Raw genomic sequence first — 21,649 nt, 5'->3', positions numbered from 1 at the left:
CATCCAAGCTAAAGCATCAGTTCCTATACTGTCCCAATTGCCCAATCAACCTCCTTGGGAGAGACCTGTTGTGTAAACTGAAATGTTCAATTTACCTTACTGAAAGAGGCGTGGAGGTCTCCATTGATCCCATTCCTTCAACACCGGAGCACCCTGTTAGGGTGCTGATGTTACCCATCATCCCAACCCCTGAGTTGTCAGCAACACAAGAAATCTACTGGCTAAAATGCAGGGAGACAGGAACTGGGACTCCAGAGGTCCAGTTTAAGTTCAATCAACTGAAATCACAGATCTATGCATTACACCCATACAAGACCCCACAAGCTGAAATTCACTGTACACTGAATGTGACAGAAAATGACGAGAACACATACACTGATGACTGGGATGAGAACATGATGCACCTAACGCCATCCATTAGGTGTTGCACCATTGTGTGCGGACAAGAAGGAGTAGCAGCACCAGTCATCTTACCACCTCATCTGAAATCCTGGTACCTACTAGGGGAGGAGTCGGCTCCCCATGTTACACTAGCGGTGGGAAACGGTTTCGAAGCAAGAAGCCTGGGCCCTATGATCAGAAGAGCATCCAAACTTCAGTGGGAACCCACCCAAACACCGGGGATTCAAAAGGCCACTACTGAGAACATGTGGAGGTTCATGACTGTTGACACTGAAGAACACTGTCTTCCAGAACGATTTACCCTGCCAAGACACCATGGCAAGCCATACACTGACCACCCATCTACCAAAGCATTGATCTCCACCATAGATGAAAGAATATGGACACACACCCCTTTTGATGTGGGCCAACTACAGGTGGAACCAGTCACCATCACCCTGCTATATCCAGGTCAAATACCTATCTACCGATCACAATATCGTTTGAAACCCGAACAGATCATGGGGATAAAACCGACCATTGATGGGTTACTGAGAGCACAGGTTATCTATCGAACTGTATCTCCATGGAACACGCCGATCCTACCAGTGCTGAAAGCTGGAGGAGTAACATACCGGATGGTTCAAGACTTCCGAGCAGTAAATGACGTTACTGCACCGATAGATCTACCTGTCCCTGACCCTCACATTACTCTGAGTAATCTGTCACCAAAACACCAATACTTCACGGTGGTGGATCTGGCTAATGCTTTCTTTAGCATCCCACTTGATGAAGCCTCTCAGCCACTCTTTGCTTTCACGTATGAACATCAACAGTACACTTATTTTGTTTTACCACAGGGTTATAGGTGCTCACCAGGAATATTCAATCATATCCTTAAGACACACCTGGCAGAGCTGAAAATCCCAGAAGGTGTGATACTGATCCAATATGTAGACAACCTTTTGTTGGGGGCTCCCACTTCTGATCTCTGTCTACAGATGACAAAAACGTTACTGGACTTCCTTGCTGTCAAAGGATACAAGGTCAAAATGAGCAAAGTCCAGACCTGTCGCAGAACTGTCCTTTTCCTTGGCAGAGAGATCTCGGGAGAAGGAGCAGGACTCTCCAAAACCCACAGAGACTCTATACTTCATCATACACGCCCCATCACTGTGTCGGGAATGTTGTCCTTCCTTGGCTTGACAGGGTACAGCCGAACTCACATCCCAGACTACACTGCCAGAACGGAGCCACTGAGAGAGATAGTGCGAGAGGCGGGACCAAGGAACCTACACTCGTCATTGACATGGACCACTGAAGCATCAAAGGCTTTTGCACTCTTGAAAACAGATCTCTCAGTGGCAGCAGCTCTGACAGCACCTGACTACAAGAACAAATTCCATCTGGATGTTTCTGAAAAGGAGGGATTCACATCTTCCATCCTTTTTCAGAAACAAGAGGGGGAGAGAAGAGTGTTGATGTATCACTCCTCCAAATTAGACCACATCGAAGTAGGACAAACTACATGTTCCAGGTATGTAGCTGCAGTGGCAAAAGCTATTGAAAAAACAGCCCACTTGGTAATGTGCCATCCATTGGAAATCCACACCCACCATGGGGTTGCAGCATATCTGATGAGCAAAGAATTCACGTTCAGCGCTGAAAGAAAAACAAGAATCCAGAATAAATGCACACAATCACACATCACTTTTGTCAACACTGACAAAAACATGGCAGACGCACTCAATGCTGAAGAAGGTCTACCCCACTCCTGCACAGAAAGAGCTGCACAAGAACTGAAACTGAGACCTGACCTGGGGAACGAACCACTCACCAACCCTGACCTATGGTTGTACACAGATGGGTGCTGCTATAGAGGAGAGGAAGGGAACATAGCAGCATACGCAGTGGTGCAGCAGCTTCCGGATAGATCACATGTGACTTTGGAATCTGCCATTATCACACAACCTGCATCAGCCCAGTTAGCTGAAATCATAGGGTTGACACAAGCTCTGGAAAGAGCTGAAGGAAAGACTGTAAACATCTACACCGACTCAGCGTATGCTCATGGAGCAGTCCATACTGATGGACCACAATGGGTTAGACGCAACTTCACCACCACAGGAAACATGCCAATCAAACACAAGACTCAGATGGAAAAACTGATCAAATCAGTCTCACTACCTAAGAAGGTGGCCATCATGAAGTGTAAAGGACATCAACAACTGAAAAACAGAGTCAGCGAGGGAAATGATGCAGCTGACAAAGCAGCCAAGAAAGCTGGTGGGTACACCCCGAGACAAATGATACTTCAGATCCAACCAGCTCGAACTGAGCTCACAGGGCAGCACATAAAAGAACTCCAGTCTTCAGCAGGACCCTATGAACATTCAGTATGGGGACAGAAAGGGGCCACCAAAGGACCTGATGAACTGTGGAGATGCCATGATGGCAGACTAGTGGCCCCTGCAAACCTCTGTCCAGAACTAATACGAGAAGCTCATGGGCCCACACACGAAGGCAAACTGAAGACTTTACAAAAGGTGTCCCACATCTGGTGGCACCCCCACATGAAAGACATGACAGATTTGTTTTGTGACGAGTGCAGCATTTGTGGTAGCCACAATCCAAAGAAACCATATCAAACGCCCATGGGTTCATACCCAGTTCCAAATGCTTGTTTTCAGGACATCAGCATAGATTACACAGATATGGGGCAAGACAATGTGACAAATGGGAAAAGGTACCTGTTAGTTATGGTGGACAGGTTCTCTAAATGGGTTGAGGCCATACCAACAGCAAGGGAGGATGCAAAATCGGTCATTAAGTGGCTGCAAACCGAACTCATACCAAGGTATGGAGTCCCCAGGCAAATCAGATCCGACAATGGATCCCACTTCAGTAACAAACACCTGAGACAGGTAGAGGAAAGATTTGGCATTGTACACAAATTTGGGTCAGTGTACAAGCCCCAATCGCAGGGCCTCGTGGAGCGCTCAAATCAGACCCTTAAGGCTAAAATAGCTAAGGTATGTGCAGGTTCGAAGTTGACGTGGGTTGAAGCCCTGCCCCTGGCATTGATGGCCATGAGAGCCTCGCCAGGTGCAGGCACTCATCTCTCTCCTCATGAGATAATGACTGGTAGAGTCATGCCGGGTCCACCAAGGGAGGGAGGTCATATGCCCGCCCTTGATGTACAACAAATTGTAATGTCTGAATATGTGAGAAAACTGACGGAACTTTCTGCAGCTCTCTCCAAACAGATTCACAAGGTCCAGCAGGGGGAGCTGACGGGAGATCCTGCACCACAGAAGGTAAAAGTTGGCGACTGGGTAAGGGTGAAAGTCCACAAGAGAAAGTGGCTAGAACCCAGGTGGACTGGACCGTTCGAAGTGAAGGAAGTTACTTCACACTCAGTCCAGGTCAAGGGTAAATCGGGCGCACCTTGGCATCACCTTACACATTGTACACCAGCCCCAACTCCTTCCAGAACTCTGACTGAAGTCAGGGCCGATTTGGCCAATCTCAATTCGACTCCAACCAAACAAACCTTAGTTGGTGAAAATGGGACGCCAGCCCCAGTTTCCGCGAACTAAGGCTACTTGCCTAGGACAGGGATATCTCAATCCCTGGGAGAAACTGGGAATTTCAGGTCCCTTGTTTGTTATTTTCATAATCATTACTGGAGTGTCCCTAGGAACTCTCACATGGCTTATACAACAGCTCACACATCCACCCCACGCACATCTTACAACTACTAATGTCACGTCCAACATTACCCTCGATCTCACTAGTCCTGCCATACACAAACGAAGCACTACAACCACCGACCAACCCTGCACTCCAACAGAGGTTAGAAGCACCACCTTATGTGTACCCGTAAATGTGACCACCACCATTACACTGTCTTGGGGGTTATTGGGAAAAGCTAGGAATGGCCTGGGAGGGCATGCATTGGAGTACACCAGATTTAACTGGTATATGACAAGAGGGGGGTTTCAGGAGTGGTCATGGAAGAGCCTGGTCGCTGAGACTGGTCCTGACTGGTCCAGTTATTCATCAGGGCAAGCAGTTCTTATCTGGCGGAAAAGATTGTTACTGACTAGGACTAAATTGCGTAATTGGGGTTTATCACTAATTATCCGACCAGGTACTGGGACGGGTTGTCAGGATTTTATACTAGCACCTCAGGTAGAGTCTAGCAAGGATCTACTCTATTGGCCATTAAAAATCTGCATTACACAGCAGACTCAGCCCTCTGCTGTTTCTGACCGGTTTACTGTTTTAACATCTAGGGGGAAAGGTGATTGGGGTCCTATTAATATGGTCACCACTCCTACCACCCCTGATGATATCATTCTCACTGCCACCGGAATCTCAGGGTTCTCTAACAATTGGCTCCTATTGACTGAACAAGCAGCTAATATGACCCTGCAAAGCTGCGTCGTTTGTATGGGAGCAAGGCCATTGCTCCGCATAGTCCCAGCCGCTATTAGCGGAGACTGTCTAATGCCCCTTATGGGCAAAGACAACCCACCTGAAGAGTGTTCACAGTGGGACGCTGTTTATCCGGTAGTCACTACGGTGGTCAAGAAACCGTTATTCTCCTCTAGTGTGGTTAGAGCTAACTTCACATGCATAACCATGACAGGTGGAGGGACATTGTTGGGTAAGCTCCCTGTTAGTTGGTGCTCGTACACTCACATGCTCACGGCAATCTTTAAACCAGTGTCTAGAGCTGATGTGTGGTGGTGGTGTGGGGGAACTAGTCTGTTGGACAGACTTCCCCACAATGCCACTGGTACCTGTGCACTTGTAACTCTTCTGTTGCCCATCTCTGTTTACCCCATAGGCGTCCAAGATCTCCTCACCCGTATACAAGCCCTGGGTCCTGAAATTTGGCCTATCAGGACCAAGCGCACGGTGGGCCCCTCCGCTGGGGACCCAACTTACCTGGATGCAATTGGTGTCCCCAGGGGGGTACCAGATGAGTATAAATTGGTTGACCAAGTAGCCGCGGGTTTTGAATCATCATTTTGTTGGTGGTGTACAGTTAATAAAAATGTGGACAGAATTAACTACATTCATTTTAATGTCCAGAAACTGGGCAATTGGACTCAACAAGGCTTCGAGGCGGTCCATGGACAATTGGCAGCCACATCCCTGATGGCATTTCAAAATAGAATCGCGGTGGATATGTTATTGGCAGAACGGGGGGGGGTCTGTACTATGTTTGGTGAACAGTGTTGTACTTTCATTCCCAACAACACGGCTACGGATGGGAGTCTGACTGTAGCATTGGAGGGACTTCGTACCCTTAATGGTAAGATGAAACAGCATTCTGGAGTGGACACTTCTATGTGGGACTCATGGATGGATGCTTTTGGTAAATATAAGACGTTGGTTTCCTCTATCCTAGTATCTATTTCCGTTTTTGCAGGCATTCTTGTACTTTGTGGATGCTGTTGCATTCCATGTGCGCGGACGCTTGCTAGCCGTGTTATCACTGCTGCCATAGACCCTAATCAGGAAAGGGCCCAAATGTTCCCATTGCTTGATGATGGGGAAGCTGGACCTGTCTATCTATTTGAGGACTAAGAAACTTTTATGTCACGTCTCTTGTGAGACGTGAAGAGGGGGAATTACAAAATTTGTCCTCTGACAAATTTTATCCCATAGCTTTGTTTTTTTTTTTACTTTTATGTCATGTCTCTTGTGTGATGTGTAGAGGGGGAATTACAAAATTTGTCCTCTGATAAATTTCATCCCATAGTTTTTGTTTTTTACTTTTATGTCACGTCTCTTGTGAGACGTGAAGAGGGGGTTTTGTAAGGAATTGTATTAGATATTGGTAACTTGTTTTAACAACTTCTCAACATTAGCTATGGTTGACACAATATACACACTCCCTCTTTCTATTGGACATATGCTGGACTCATTGGACACATGCACGACACCCACAACTTCCCTCCCCCATGACAATCACTCAGACACTCACAACTCAGGGTTGGAGCTCCAGACAACGAACAATCTCAGGAACCAATGGAACGTCGACATCAGGCCGAACAGGATTACCCACGACCCAGATCGACCAATCGGAAGGCCAGACTTCAGATCAACCTACTTTGCTAGTTGTCTATATAATCTGTATGTACTGTGTAGAGCGCTCTCTCTTCCGGACGATTTCATACAAATCAGACAGAAAGAGCCGTGCTGCACGCTTTGCCTAATATCTTTACACTTGAATAAAACGGCCTTATTATACAATTATCCACCTCGTCCTATGTCTCCACTTGATCTCCTGTCTCAAGTAAAACGAATTATCAACACTACCAAGGCTCTCCAGCATATACTCTCTGTTTACAACCTCATTGATGCCTTTCGGGAACATAATCCTAAAGCAAAGAGTACACTTTCTACTCAAACAGGCATAAATCATTCTCTCAAATCGATTTCATACTATTATTTACACCTCTATTTCCTTTCATTAGGAAATCGAAATTCGGCATGCTTACTATTGCCAACGTCAAATGTCAGAATCTCCTAAAAGAGCCACAAGATGACGTTTCAACATTTCATTACTACAAAATCCTACATTCTGTGAATTGAAATTGAACGAAATGAAATCATAATGATCAATAAAAATTCAGTCGATGACATCCAGATTCTATGGGATGCCACCAAAGGTTTTATATATATTGTAACGACCCTGGGTTTATAAGCGTGGAAATCGACTCTGCCGCAGGAGCATGCTTTTGCGGCACAGTCGATAGCGCGCCGGACCTCGGGCTTAGAAGGTCGAGGGTTCGAGACCTGCTCCCTGCTGTTTCATTACAATATATAAAAAATGCAACTGAATTTGCATCTGTGTTGAATAAATCACAAAGAAAATATCAGATTTGGAAATGTTGTTAACTGTGTTAGAGCGTTCTCAACAAACACTATTTTCGTACCAGGTAGCTATTACTCTTTCCAAAGTCATAACATAACTTAATTTATTGTTAAGACAGAGAGCAGAATTTGCCATCCATCGAGTAAGAGTCAACCATTACTTTCATCGTAATCGTTAATCGTCCAGTCGTTTACTGACTAACAAATTACGCAGTAATAATCAATTAGCTGATACAGTGAGTTTACAAAACATTAAGGACACCTGCTCTTTTCATGATATAGACTGACCAGGTGAATCCAGGTGAAAGTTATGATCCCTTACTGATGTCAAGTTATGATCTCTACTTGTTAAATCAATGTAGATGAAGGGGAGGAGACAGTTAAAAAATATATTTTTAAGCCTTGAGACAAATGAGACATGGATTGTATGTGCCATTCAGAGGATGAATGGGCAAGACAACATATTGAAGTGTCTTTGAACAGGGTATGGTACTAGGTGCCAGGCACAAGGGTTTGAGTCAAGAACTGCAAAGCAAAGGTTTTTCACGCTCAACAGTTTCCTGTGTGTATCAAGAATGGTCCACCACTCAAAAGACATCCAACCGACTTGACACAACTGTGGGAAGCATTGGAGTCAACAAGGGCCAGCATCCCTGTGGAACGCTTTTGACAACTTGTAGAGTCTAGGCTGTTCTGAGGGAAAAAAGGAACAATATTAGTAAGGTGTCCTTAATGTTTTGTACACTCAGTGTATAGCAACTATTGAATCTGAAGCAGGGGAATTACTATCAGAAACCAAATTAATCAAAGATTCTCCTGCTTCTATAAAGAACGATACTCTTCTGATTGTAAATCCACAGACTAAGTCCTTTCTAACAGAATTAAGAACTCTTCTCTCAACAGAGAAAGCCACCTCGCTGGGAGCCCATATCTCTCTCAAAGACCTCAAAAGGGAATTGTATAGCATGAATACAGACAAATCACCTGGATGGGATGGTATCCTCCTAATGTCCATTTAACATTTTGAAATCAATTAGGTCCATTATTGCTCTAAATTATAAATACAGCTGTTCACAAAGGTTAATTTGGGAGATGTGAATACAGCACTAATTTTGCTTTTTTAAAATAAAAGGTAAAATGCCACCCAGTGTTCTCACTATTGCCCCCTATCTTTGATTAACACAGATATTAAACTCTTTTCAAACATTTTGGCATCCCGTTTCAAGACTTACTTACCCAAATTGGTCCACACTTACCAAAGCGGGTTTGTTAAATGTTTTATCCTCGGATAACCTCCTGCAAATATTACATATCTTAGATGCATCATCAGAAACAACAGCTCCTTGAGCTGTATTAGCTCTCGATGTAGAAACAGCTTTTGATAGACTAGAATGGTCATACCGCTGGTCTGTCTTGGAACATATGGGAATCGGCTCCAATTTCATTAATATGATTAAAATACTATATACCAATCCCTCAGCCATAGCTATAACAGAAAATATCTGCTTTGCTCCGTTATTTACATAAGTATTCAGACCCTTTACTATGAGACTGGAAACTGAGTTCAGGTGCATCCTGTTTCCATTGATCATCCTTGAGGTGTTTTTACAACTTGATTGGAGTCTACCTGTGGTAAATTCAATTGATTGGACATGATTTGGAAAGGCACACACCTGTCTATATAAGGTGCCACAGTTGACAGTGCATGTCAGAGAAAAAAACAAGCCATGAGGTCGAAGGAATTGTCCGTAGAGCTCTGAGACAGGATTGTGTCGAGGCACAGATCTGGGGAAGGGTACCAAAAAATGTCTGCAGCATTGAAGGTCCCCAAGAACACAGTGGCCTCCATCATTCTTAAATGGAAGAAGTTTGGAATCACAAAGACTCTTCCTAGAGCTGGCCAATCTGAGCAATCGGGGGAGAAAGGCCTTCCTCAGGGGGATGACCAAGAACCCGATGGTCACTGACAGAGCTCCAGAGTTCCAGAGTTCCTCTGTAGAGGTGGGAGAACCTACCTTCCAGAAAGACAACCATCTCTGCGGCCTGAATGCCAAGTTTTACGTCTGGAGGAAACCAGGCACCGCTCATCACCTGGTCAATACCATCCCTACGGTTAAGCATGGTGGAGGCATCATCATGCTGTTGCAATGTTTTTCAGAGGCAGGGACTGGGAGACTAGTCAGGATCGAGGGAAAGCTGAACGGTGCAAAGTACAGAGAGATCCTTGATGAAAACCTGCTCCAGAGTGCTCAGGACCTCAGACTGGGGTGAAAATTCACCTTCCAACAGGACAAAGCCTCTAAGCATACAGCCAAGAGACCGCAGGAGTGGCTTTGGGACAAGTTTCTGAATGTCCTTGAGTGGCCCAGCCAGAGCCCAGACTTGAACCCAATCTAACATTTCTAGAGAAACCTGACAATAACAGCGACGCGACTCTCCCCATCTAACCTGATAGAGCTTGAGAGGATCTGCAGAGAAGAATGGGAGAAACTCCCCAAATACAGGTGTGCCAAGCTTGTAGCGTCATATCCAAGAAGACTCAAGGCTGTAATCACTGGCAAAGGTGTTTCAACAAAGTACTGAATAAAAGGGTCTGAATACTTAAGCAAATGATCATTTCTGTTTTGCAAAATGTCTAAAAACCCGTTTTTTGCTTTGGCATTATGGGGTATTGTGTGTAGATTGATGTGGGAAAAAAACAATTGAATCCATTGTAGAATAAAGCTGTAACGTAACAAAATGTGGAAAAAGGGAAGGGTTCTGAATACTTTCTGAATGCCCTGTAAGTCCCTTAAATAATGTAAACTACGCTTCTGTCCTTTTATTGCTCACATCATTTCTACTTGGCGCAAAATGTAATAACAATGTAACTGGGAATCAAAATGGCATGCCCATACTCCAATATTTCACAATAATGTCTTGCGATCTGTAGGGCAGCCTTTTGCATCCCCCTACTTGTCCAAATGTGGAATCTGTACCTTTACCGATATTATGGACAGTACTGGTTTGAGAACATTCCAAGATTTGAAAAATAGGCGTGGTGGGAGGCATGGTTTCCGGGTGGGGAGGGTTATCTTTGTATACATTTCTTTAATTGTTTTTTTGTACCTGTAACTCCCTTTTGGAAAATATGGTCAAAAGTAAATAAAGAATTTAAATAAGTAAAACAAATCTATTGACATAATTTACAAATCAATAGTGCAGGTTTTTTAATAATACTGTTGGAACAAGTAATCAGATAACAATCAAACAAATACTAATACATAAACACATCCAAAAATAAACTACAACACATAAATATTCAGACAAAAGCTGTTAGTAACTTTAAAGACTGTATTTCACACTAGCAGTGAGCAGAAATTAGCAGAAATTGTTTGGCTCAAATCCCTTTACCCAAGAACAGAATCTGAGATGTTTGAAATAAACTTTGCTGAAGCTGCAATTTGGGTAAAGACTGGGAGTAGTGGAGCCATATACATGTATATTCTATATATTGTTTGGCTCTGAGGAGAATAAGTTACTGTATATTACACATTACACGGTTGAGAAAAGTGGCTGTTCACCCGCTATCATCTAGAAGGCAAGGTCAGTACAGGTGCATCAAAGCTGAGACTGAGAGACTGAAAAACAGCTTCAATTTAAAGGCCATCAGACTGTTAAATAGCCATCACTAGCACAGAGAGGCTGCTGCCTACATACACCGACTTGAAATCAATGGCCACTTTAATAAATGGAACTCTAGTTACTTTAATGTTTTCATACCTTGCATTAATCATCTCATATGTATATACTTGTAAGGACCGATGCTGGGAGACGAGAAGCAAGTACAGGGAGTGAACATTTAATAAATAATGGACATGAAAAAAACACGGACAGCGTCAGGACAGGGAAAACCTAACAATATTAATGCTGACACCGGGAACAAACTGAGGAACAGACATATAGAGGAGGCAATCAACAAAGTGAAGGAGTCCAGGAGAGGCCAATATTGCGCTGAAGCGCGTAATGATGGTGACAGGTGTGCGTAATAATGGGCAGCCTGGCGCCCTCAAGCGCTAGGGAGGGGGAGCAGGCGTGACAGTACCTCCGGCATCCCACCTGGGCGAGCCTGATAGGCCGGCCAAGACATGGGAGTCGGCCGAGGCGCGTGAGCCCGACGAGCCGGCCGAGGCGCGTGAGCCCGACGAGCCGGCCGAGGCGCGTGAGCCCGACGAGCCGGCCGAGGCGCGTGAGCCCGACGAGCCGGCCGAGGCGCGTGAGCCCGACGAGCCGGCCGAGGCGCGTGAGCCCGACGAGCCGGCCGAGGCATGACATGGTGTGAGAGCCCACCGAGGCGCGTGAGCCCGACGTGCCGGCCGAGGCATGACATGGTGTGAGAGCCTGCCAAGCCAACTGAGGCAAGGAAACCTCTCGAGCCAGCTAAGGCGTGGGAGCCCGACAAACCAGCTGAGGCATCCCCGGTTCCTCCGGCAACGGCACCCGGACCCGACGTCACCAGAAAAAAATAATAATAATACTCCCTGATGCTTCAAATTGGGGTGTTAGCATTCTGGAAGGACAGATGCTGGGAGACGATAAGCAAGTACAGGGAGTGAACATTTAATAAACAACTGACAAGAAACAAACAAGGACAGCGTCTGGACAGGGAAAACATAGCGACAATAATGCTGACACAGGGAACAAACTGAGGAACAGACAGATATAAAAGTGGCAATCAACAAACGGAAGGAGTCCAGGTGAGTCCAATATTGCGCTGACACACGTAATGATGGTGACAGGTGTGCGTAATGATGCACTCTCGAGCATCAGGGAGGGGGAGCGGGTGGAGGCGTGACAATACTGTATTATAAACTGGGTGGTTCGAGCCCTGAATGCTGATTGGCTGACAGCTGTGGTATATCAGACCGTATACCACGGGTATGACAAAATATTTATTTTTACTGCTCTAACTACGTTGGTAACCAGTTTATCATAGCAATAAACCACCTCAGGGGTTTGTGGTATATGGCCAAAATACCACGGCTAAGGGCTGTATCCAGGCACTCTGCGATGCGTCGTGCATAAGAACAGCCCTTAGCCGTGGTATATTGGCCATATACCACACCTCCTCAGGCATTATTGCTTAATTCTATACTATCTACTGTATCTTAGTCTATGCTGCTCTGACATTGCTCGTCCATATATTTATATATTCTTAATTCCATTCCTTTACTGTGTGTATTAGGTATTTGTTATGAAATATTACTTGTTAGATATTGCTGCACTGTTGGAACTAGAAGAACAAGCATTTCGCTACACCTGCAATAACATCTGCTAAAAACGTGTATATGACCAATAACATTTGCTTTTAAAAATCTTTGGGGAATGCTCACAATCACTATTGGATATGAGGCTGACCTTCCACCACTTCACCAGTAGAGCACAATATAGAGACAGACACTGTCCCTCCTCACTAGTCTCTTCCCACAGCTGCCATTAATCTGGCCAGCTAAACTTCTCCCTCTCGAAGTCACAGGTACAGCCAAACCTAAATCTAACTGGGTTCAGTCTTCTTCAGAGAAATGTGAATCCTCTGTAGCTCAGTTGATAGAGTATGATGCTAGCAACGCCAGGACAGTGGGTTTGATTCCTGGGACACCCCATACTTAAAATGTATGCACGCATGACTGTAAGTTGCTTTGGAAAAAAGCGTCTGTTAAATGGCATAAATGTATGCAAGATCATCAGGAAATCATTATAACAGTTATTACTACACTAATACAGTTTATTGCAGCATCTTGATATGTACATATTTACAAGCAAGGCACGTCTTCACATGAGTTGTTCATTGGCAATGCTGCTAAAGTAACAAGAACCCTAAACCAGGTGATTCTCAGGGCTCTCCCGTCCATCGGTTCCATGGTTACCAAGCTGATGATAATAAGAATACTAAATACTAAGTGCCACTAAGTGCCAGCTCGAGTGAAACCAACTGTGTGGTGTTTCTGTGTGTTTAGCCAGGAAGGAGGCGGGGTTCAATCTTCAGGGACAGCTCATACAAAGTGTCTTCATCCATCACCAGAGTCCTATCCAGCAGGAACTGAGTAACCTGGGAGAGAGTAAGTAAGTAAGCATTTCATGGTAAAGTCTACACCTGATGTATTCGGCACATGTGACAAAAAACAACTCCATTGATTGACTGTGTAGTGTGTGTGTTACCTTGGCTTGGTGCTCTATCCTGTAGGGCGCACCCTGGAACTGACGGATCTCTCTGATGATGTGAGACATCTGGAACAGAGAGAAGAGACATGAGACAAAATGAGAGAGATACAGGCTGAGTGATTGACTGTGTGTGTGTGTATGCATGTGTGAGTTTGTGTGCGTGTGTGTGTTTACCATCCTCATCTTGGAGAAGTTGACGAGTCCCTCCTCAGTGAAGTTGGGTGTTGCCTCTTCGATGAAGGCCAAGTCAGTCAGGTACATCCCCAGGTAGGGCACACATGGAGGGTTGCAGCTGCACATACATCAATCCATCAATCAATATTCACATAATATTCATGCTTTTCCTAACTTGTCACAAAGTCCTTAGTGATAATCTAGGAGTAAATCCCCAGAGACACACTTTCACCCTTTTTTTTCTCCTTCTTACTTTTTTAGGGTTTCTCTCAGGTTCTTGAATCGGCCTTCTGATGACACTGTCTTCTGTAGCCTGCCCATCAGTGACTTGGTCTGTTTGCAGACTTTGGCCCATGTCTTCTTCAGCCTGTAGATGGCGCTGCGGTTGAGAGCCGAGGTGATCTCCAGAACTCCATTATAGTTGTTGAGGCAGCGACAGATACCAGCCACAGCCAACCACTTCTCTATGGAGTTAGCCCTGGAGCCCACGTCTGTATGGGCAATGATCTGAGACGCTACCAGGTTACTCATCTAGAGCAGGACAAAACAGAGGGGGTGAGAGAAATTGGGGGTGGGAAAGAGGCAGAGTTAAAGAAAAGATGGGATAAAGAGATATGTTAAAATATGAGTTTAGATCTGAAGTGCTGTCTGGTATAGAGCTATAGAGTATAGATCTGTTTTAAATCTTACATCATTAAAGTGCTGACTGGTCTTCATGATGTATGGAGTTCTCTCCAACTTGTCCAGCTTCATCCAGCCCTGGCCCAGAAATTCTCTGGTGGACACAGAACACACCACAATTATGCAAAAACAAGAACAGCACAACAATGCTATTCTCTGATTTAGAATATACACTCACTCGTAAGGGATGCTCCTGAACACAATGTGGTCTAGCAGGGTGATCTGTTCAGCCAGCTCAATCGCAGACAGAGAATCAAAACACTCTGCTTTGGGGCACTCCGTCTGTTAAACCAATATTCAATTGGTTGATATATTTTCAAAGTGCCACGAACAGTATTCCATGTCTACACTCTCTCCACTATGAACTGTATACTTTGGGCTTATTGACAGCTAATATACACAAGGACACAGTGGACTAATGTGGTTCTACAGGGGATAAAACCTGGTTCACATGTTGCTACACATGGTGCATGTCAAATACTTTACAAATCATGAGCTGAGCTTGATTTATTTTCCCTGTAAAATAGAAGCAATGGAGTTCTCAAAAGTGCAATCTCCAATCTATACTGAACAAAAATATAAAGGCAACATGCAACAATTTCAAAGATTTTACTGAGTTAAAGTTCATATGAGGAAATGTGTCAATTGAAATAAATTCATTAGGCTCTAATCTATGGATTTCACATGACTGGGAATAGAAATGCATCTGTTGGTCACAGATACCTTAAACAAATGGGCCTCACAATGGGCCTCAGGAGCTCATCACGGTATTTTTGTGCATTAAAATTGCCATCAATAAAATGCAATTGTGTTCGTTGTCCGTAGTTTTGCCTGCCCATACCATAACCCCACCATGGGGCACTCTGTTCACAACATTGACATCAGCAAAACACTCTCCCACACGATGCCATACACATGGTCTGCGGTTGTGAGGCCGGTTGGATGTACTGCCAAATTCTCAAAAATGACAATGGTAGAGAAATTAACATTAAATTATCTGGCAACAGCTCTGGTGGACATTCCTGCAGTCAGCATGCCAATTGCAAACTCCCTCAAAAACATCTGTGGCATTGTGCTGTGTGACAAAACAAAGGTTACGTACGTAACCACGGTTATGTGAGCTATATGGATCACTCCAATATATTGGTGTCACTCCACGGCGGAGGGATACATCTGAGGTGAGGATTTACAGATTTACTCCCGTGTACACCTGTGTCACGGCTGGGGTCCGCCCCTATATACAGTATATAGACCCCATGGCCATGACACACGTTCTCTACATCATTTTTGATGCGCCTCTAGCACTGTAGAGGATTGGAGTGAGCATATAGCTCACATAACCGGAGTTACATATGTAACCTTCGTTATGTTTCACTATATTGGATCACTCCAATATATTGGTATACCCGTACCAGATTTAGTCGGTGCTAGAGGAACCTGGCCAGCCAAGATGCAGGGGCCATCAATGTGGAAGGAGATCCTGGCACAGTCCCCGGAAGGGGAGGCGACGCCCAGGACCGCTGACCCAACCACAGAGGGAGGTGCCACATTTACCCGATAGTACCTAGCAAAGGTTCAAGAGGAAGCCCAGCTGGCCACAGCACAGATATCAGCGAGGGGCACTCTTCTCAGTAGAGCTCAGGACGCAGCCACACCTCGTGTTGAATGTGCCACCATAGATCCCAGCACTGGCCTGCCAGCCAGGCGGTATGCTGTCGTAATCATGTTCACGATTCAGTGAGAGAGCCTCTGCTTTGATAGCTCAGCCCCCAGGACTCCCTCACCATACCATACAAAGAGCTGGTCTGTTGTTCTCACGGACCGTGTCCACTCCACCTAGGCAGCCAGTGCCCGCACAGCAAGCCGGCGGGAAGCCCAGACTCCCCCACCACTGCCGGGGGGTCGTAAGCAGACAGGATAAAAGGGATGTTCACATGCCTGTCTGACAGAACCTTCGGGAGGAATGAAGGGTTGGGGCGGAGAGATATGCTCCTCCCACCGGGGTCCATCCGGTAGCACTCAGAACTTACCGAAAGAGCTTGGAGCTCACCCACCCTCTTCATGGAAGTAATCACTACCAAGAAAGCCACCTTCATAGAGAGGTGTTTCAGGGAGGCAGACTCCAACGGTTCGAAAGGGGGCTTTGCCAAAGCTGCCAAGATCACATCCAGATCCCAGCTCTCCATTGAGCGGGTCCTTGCTGGACGCAGGTGACGAACACCCTTCATAAACCTGGAGACCAAGGGATGGCTCCCCACTGGCCTGTCCATCCACCCCACATGCGGGCAGATATAGCGGTGAAATACCCTTTCAGTGTAGAGGCTGCCAAGCCCTCATCCAAGCGAGACTGCAGGTAGTGGAGGACATACTGCACCCCGCATGACTCGGGCACAACCTCAATACCAGTGCACCAAGAGCAGAACAACCGCCAGTGCAACTGGTATGCTGCGGTTGTAGCCGGTACCCTTGCACTCCGCATGGTGTTCATTACGCCCTCCTGTTTTCCTAACATGGACCATTGGTGCCGTTCAGCAGCCAAGCCCAAAAACTGAGGCGGTATGGTCTCGGATGCCACAGAGTTCCCCCGGCCTGAGACAGCAATATGTCCAGCACAGCCTGGATCAGGGGAAAAGGGGGAAATGCGTAAAGCTCCAGCCCTGGCCAACCATGAGCCAGAGCATTCAAGCCCAGAAGCCCTGGTGGCTCCGACATGGAGTACCACAGGGGGCAGTGTGCATGGTCCAGGAAGGAAAACAACTTGTCCCACAGGTGCTGCACCACCTGAGGATGTAGGCTCCAGTCCCAAGGTGACGGGCCTTCCCTCGAGAGCATATCCGCTGCCACATTCAAGAACACCGGTACATGCACTGCACGTAGAAATGCTAGAGATCATAAGATGGAGGAGGTGGGACCTCAGTCCACCCTGATGTTTGATGTAAGCCACCACTGTGGTGTTGTCCGTTCTCACCAGGACATATCTTCCCTTCACATGTGGAAGGAAAGAACGCAGGGCCAGCATTACAGCTCGAAGCTCTAGTGTATTGATGAGCCTGCCGCTCCAAGGGGGTAGCCAACAGCTGCTGGCCGACCTGCCCTTGGTCACACCCCCCCCAGCCAATCTGGGAGGCATCTGTGCTGACCAGCTCCCGGCGGCACATCCTCAGCATCTCCACCCCACCTGAGAGAAAGGAGCAACAGCGCCACCTCAACAATGCCCTGAGGCACTGTGCGGTCACCCGCAGCTGGCGGTTATGGTGGTGCTTCAGGTGCTTGCCACTTTCGGCAGGTGCTTGCCGTTATGGTGGTGCTTCAGGCCGCCGTCAGCAAGCCCAACAGGTGGGGATAACACCCGCCCCTGCCGAAAGTGGTCAAGGCAAGATAAGATCGCCTGAACCCTTCTGGTGGGCAGGCGTGCTCTTGTGAGGACTGAGTCCAGGTCCATGCCAATGAAGGCCACCCTCTGGGTGAGCGTCAGACAACTCTTCTTGTCGTTTACAGTAAAGCCCAGCCTGCCGATGTGGGTCAGGAACATGTCTCTGTCTGACAGGTTCCTGGTCGGGGCACAAATCAGCCAATCGTCCAGGTAATTGAGAATCAACAATCCTCGGGACGTGGATGTCCAGTGCAGTGGCTACCCGAGTGAGTAGGTTACTCATAGCCTCTCGAGCCACTGGGGCGATGAAGCCCTGCTGCCGGCTTCTGATGGCCTGTCAGCCTGGTAGCCCCGCTCGCGGTGGTGAACAGTGCCAGCATCGTCCCCCAGGAACAGCTTATCACTGGCCAACAGAGAACAGCTGTCGTCGCCATCAAAGCTATAAACCTCCTGACGCAGGGCATGCGCCCTCCGTTCAAGGTGGTCCCAGCGGTCCGACTCCTGCCCCCGTCCAGGACTGGCAGCAGATGGGCTCTGCCTGCGGTGGCTCCGGTCACGCTTCCTGGGAGGGGTATTGGGCCCAGTAGAGGGACTAACAGCTCGCTGGCGCACCACTCCTGAGGGAGGGAGCTCGTCCCCAGCCTGAGCCTGGCCAACCCACTTGCGCATGGCCTCCAATCGTGCCAGGCGCAGGCGTTCTGAGATCACCACATCAGGCATCCAGTAGGGACTCCACCGCCCTCTCCACGTGGCTCAAACCCAGGCAGTGCATTCACAAGGTATGCAGATCCCCAGGGGGATGCCACCATCACACCTGTCACAAAGGGAAGCCATTAGCTCAGCCAAGTCAACAAGGCCACGGAGCAGGGGTCAGACGCTCTGGGAGAGCTATGTCGTGACCTGCTTGGAGGAATAGGAACACGGTGAGGGATAAATTATCCAGTACCTCTGCAAAAAACAGGGACTACCCGTGTGGGGAAAACAGGCAGACAAAAAAACAGCAACCAGTTAATGGATTTGATTTATTCGTTTTTTTGTTTTACGCCAACTGCAATATTACCTAGCCGGTTTAATATCCAAGCAGTAAAAACAGCACCATATGATGGAGTAACTCCGTTAAGGAACTCCAAAGTAATGTCTCAACGTAGTGGAAAGCCCACCACCGTACTCTTACACTCTGCAGGGGAAAGAAGAAGAAAAAACCCTGCAGGGTAATTAGCAGAGAACCCGAGCAGCATGTTAAAGCAATTCACAACACACACATAGAACAAGCTAGTGGGCAAGTTGTGTAAGATAAATTACAGTTTGTGGCAGCAAGAGCCACCATACTAATGGATGCACACGGAGTCGTAGTGTAACGCTAACGAAACACAAGTACGACAAACCACGGGCGGAAGATACAGATCACTCAAGAGGAGGGGCTGGCCATGTGGCCAGCTGTTCCAGGCTGCAAACAGCCAGTAAGTATACTTCCACGCAAGATATTACACTTACCAGTGACTTACCAAGCGAACTTCAGAAAGTCTGTACCTCAAACCATACGGACGTCCCCCGAGAAAATGAAATAGAATGTGTGTCGCGGCCATGAGGCCTATATATAGGGGTGGACCTGTCACGCCCTGACCGTAGAGATCCTTTTTATGTCTCTATTTTGGTTGGTCAGGGCGTGAGTTTGGGTGGACATTCTATGTCTGGTGTTCTATGTTGTCCTTGTTTTGTATTTCTGTGTGTTTGGCCTGGTATGGTTCTCAATCAGAGGCAGCTGTCTATCGTTGTCTCTGATTGAGAATCATACTTAGGTAGCCTGTTCCCACCTGTGTTTGTGGGTGGTTGTTTCCTGTTTAGTGTTTGTTTCACCTTTCAGGACTGTTCGTTTGTCGTGTTTGTTGTTTTGTCAAGTGTTGCGTATTTTATTAAATAATATGAACACTTACCACGCTGCACCTTGGTCCTCTTCTCCTTCTCCCGACGACGTGCGTTACAGGACCCCAGCCGTGACACAGGTGTACACGGGAGTAAATCTGTAAATCCTCACCTCGGATGTATCCCTCCGCCGCGGAGTGATACCAATATATTGGAGTGATCCAATATAGTGAAACATAACTGCACATTTTAGAGTGGCCTTTTACTGTCCCCAGCACAAGCTGCACCTGTGTAATGATCATGCTATTTCATCAGCTTCTTGATATGCAACACCTGTCAGGTGAATGGATTATCTTGGCAAAGGAGAAATGCTCACTAACAGGGACGTAAGTAAATTTGTGCACGTAATTTGAGCGAAATAAGCTTTTCGTACGTGTGGAAAATTTCTGCAATCTTTTATTTCACTTTACATGTTGCATTTATATTTTGTTCAGTGTAAATAAAGCACACTTCAAATACTTCTAAATGCATTCTAAAGTATTTGAAATAATGTATTAGTTGGGTCTTCAGGGGACAGGCTCCACCACAATACACACCAATACAACTGATATGTTCTGATTCCTTACGGAGACAACCTTTTCACACAGACTATATCAAGACAATGTCTCTAGACAACGTCTTACCAGGATGAAGTGGAGCAGCGGACTTCTCTGCTCCAAAGTCAGCATTCCAAATTACATCACCATTTATTTACTGACTCAACATAGTTTTACCACTACATTCCTGTAAATTAAATGGCTTAGCATCTATTCTAGATAGTATTTATGTGTGTGATTGAACCATACTTACCATCTGTAGGATGTCTTCTATCTTAAGTTGAGCATCATCTTGATCATCTTGAGAAAGGGCACTGAGGGACAAGCAGAGTCTCATTAATAAATATAATAGTGGAGGGGGGGTATGGTTTTGCTATCCTTATGGGGACCATTTTGCCGGTCTCCACAAAGAAAAAGGCTATTTTAGGTTTAGGGTTACAATTAGGGTTAAGAGTTATGGTTAGGGGTTAGGTGTAAGGAAAAATAGGATTTTAAAAGGGAATCAATTGTTTGGTCCCTACAAGGATAGTAAAACAAATGTGTGTATTTGTGTGTGTGTTAGCGTGTGTATGTACTTTAGCACAGTGTTTCCCATCCTTTTTCGGTTACTGAACCACCAACTACATTTTGCTCTGCCTGGAGTACCCTGGAAGTACCCATTCATGTGGATTTGACCAGTCTGCCTATGGTCTCATGAGTCTTCTAAAGTACTCCATGTGGATAGGCCAAGTACCCCCAGGGGTCCTAGTACCCCTGCTTTGGAACAAATTATTTAGCATGTGCATGTGTGTGTGTGTCTGTGTATACACTACCGGTCTTAAGTTTTAGAACACCTACTCATTCAAGGGTTTTTCTTTATTTTTACTATTTTCTACATTGTAGAATAATAGTGAAGACATCAAAACTATGAAATAACACATATGGAATCATGTAATAACCAAAAAAGTGTTAAACAAATCAATATTTTATGTTTGAGATTCTTCAAAGTAGCCACCCTTTGCCTTGATGACAGCTTTGCACACTCTTGGCATTCTCTCAACCAGCTTCACCTAAAATGCTTTTCCAACAGTCCTGAAGGAGTTCCCACATATGCTGAGCACTTGTTGGCTGCTTTTCCTTCACCCTGCGGTCCAACTTATCCCAAACCATCTCAATTTGTTTGAGGTCGGGGGATTGTGGAGGCCAGGTCATCTGATGCAGCAGTCCATCACTCCATCACCTTCTTGGTAAAATAGCCCTTACACAGCCTGGAGGTGTGTTGGGTCATTGTCCTGTTGAAAAACAAATGATAGTCCCACTAAACCCAAACCAGATGCGATGGCGTATCGGTGCAGAATGCTGTGGTAACCATGCTGGTTAAGTGTGCAGTGAATTCTAAATAAATCAAAGACAGTGTCACCAGCAAAGCACCCCCACACCATAACACCTCCTCCTCCATGCTTTACGGTGGGAAATACACATGCAGAGATCATCTGTTCACCCCACC

The 21,649-nt window shown here is 46.2% G+C and overlaps 1 protein-coding gene across 6 annotated transcripts in view; it reads right to left on the bottom strand.

Moving 5' to 3' along the window:
- Positions 1-10,469: 10,469 nt before the first annotated feature.
- LOC139537115 (ras-specific guanine nucleotide-releasing factor 2-like) overlaps positions 10,470-21,649 on the bottom strand; it is a 46,264-nt gene continuing 35,084 nt past the window's right edge. For 3 of the 6 annotated variants that reach the window (XM_071338041.1, XM_071338050.1, XM_071338059.1), the window contains 7 exons: positions 20,417-20,477; positions 14,510-14,613; positions 14,341-14,425; positions 13,904-14,181; positions 13,651-13,768; positions 13,474-13,542; positions 10,470-13,363 (listed from right to left, as the gene is read on the bottom strand). In XM_071338041.1, coding sequence (XP_071194142.1) covers positions 13,268-13,363; positions 13,474-13,542; positions 13,651-13,768; positions 13,904-14,181; positions 14,341-14,425; positions 14,510-14,613; positions 20,417-20,477 — 811 coding nt within the window. In that variant the 3' untranslated portion in view covers positions 10,470-13,267. Of the gene's footprint in view, positions 13,364-13,473; positions 13,543-13,650; positions 13,769-13,903; positions 14,182-14,340; positions 14,426-14,509; positions 14,614-20,416; positions 20,478-21,649 lie in introns of those variants that run through there. The other 3 variants (XR_011667468.1, XM_071338080.1, XM_071338071.1) reach the window with 3 other exon arrangements.

This window comes from Salvelinus alpinus, chromosome 1 (genome assembly GCF_045679555.1).
Source record: "Salvelinus alpinus chromosome 1, SLU_Salpinus.1, whole genome shotgun sequence".
In the NCBI taxonomy this organism is placed as follows: Eukaryota; Metazoa; Chordata; class Actinopteri; order Salmoniformes; family Salmonidae; genus Salvelinus; species Salvelinus alpinus.
Note: the sequence above shows the minus strand (reverse complement) of the source record. Positions and strands in the feature narration are given on the sequence as shown.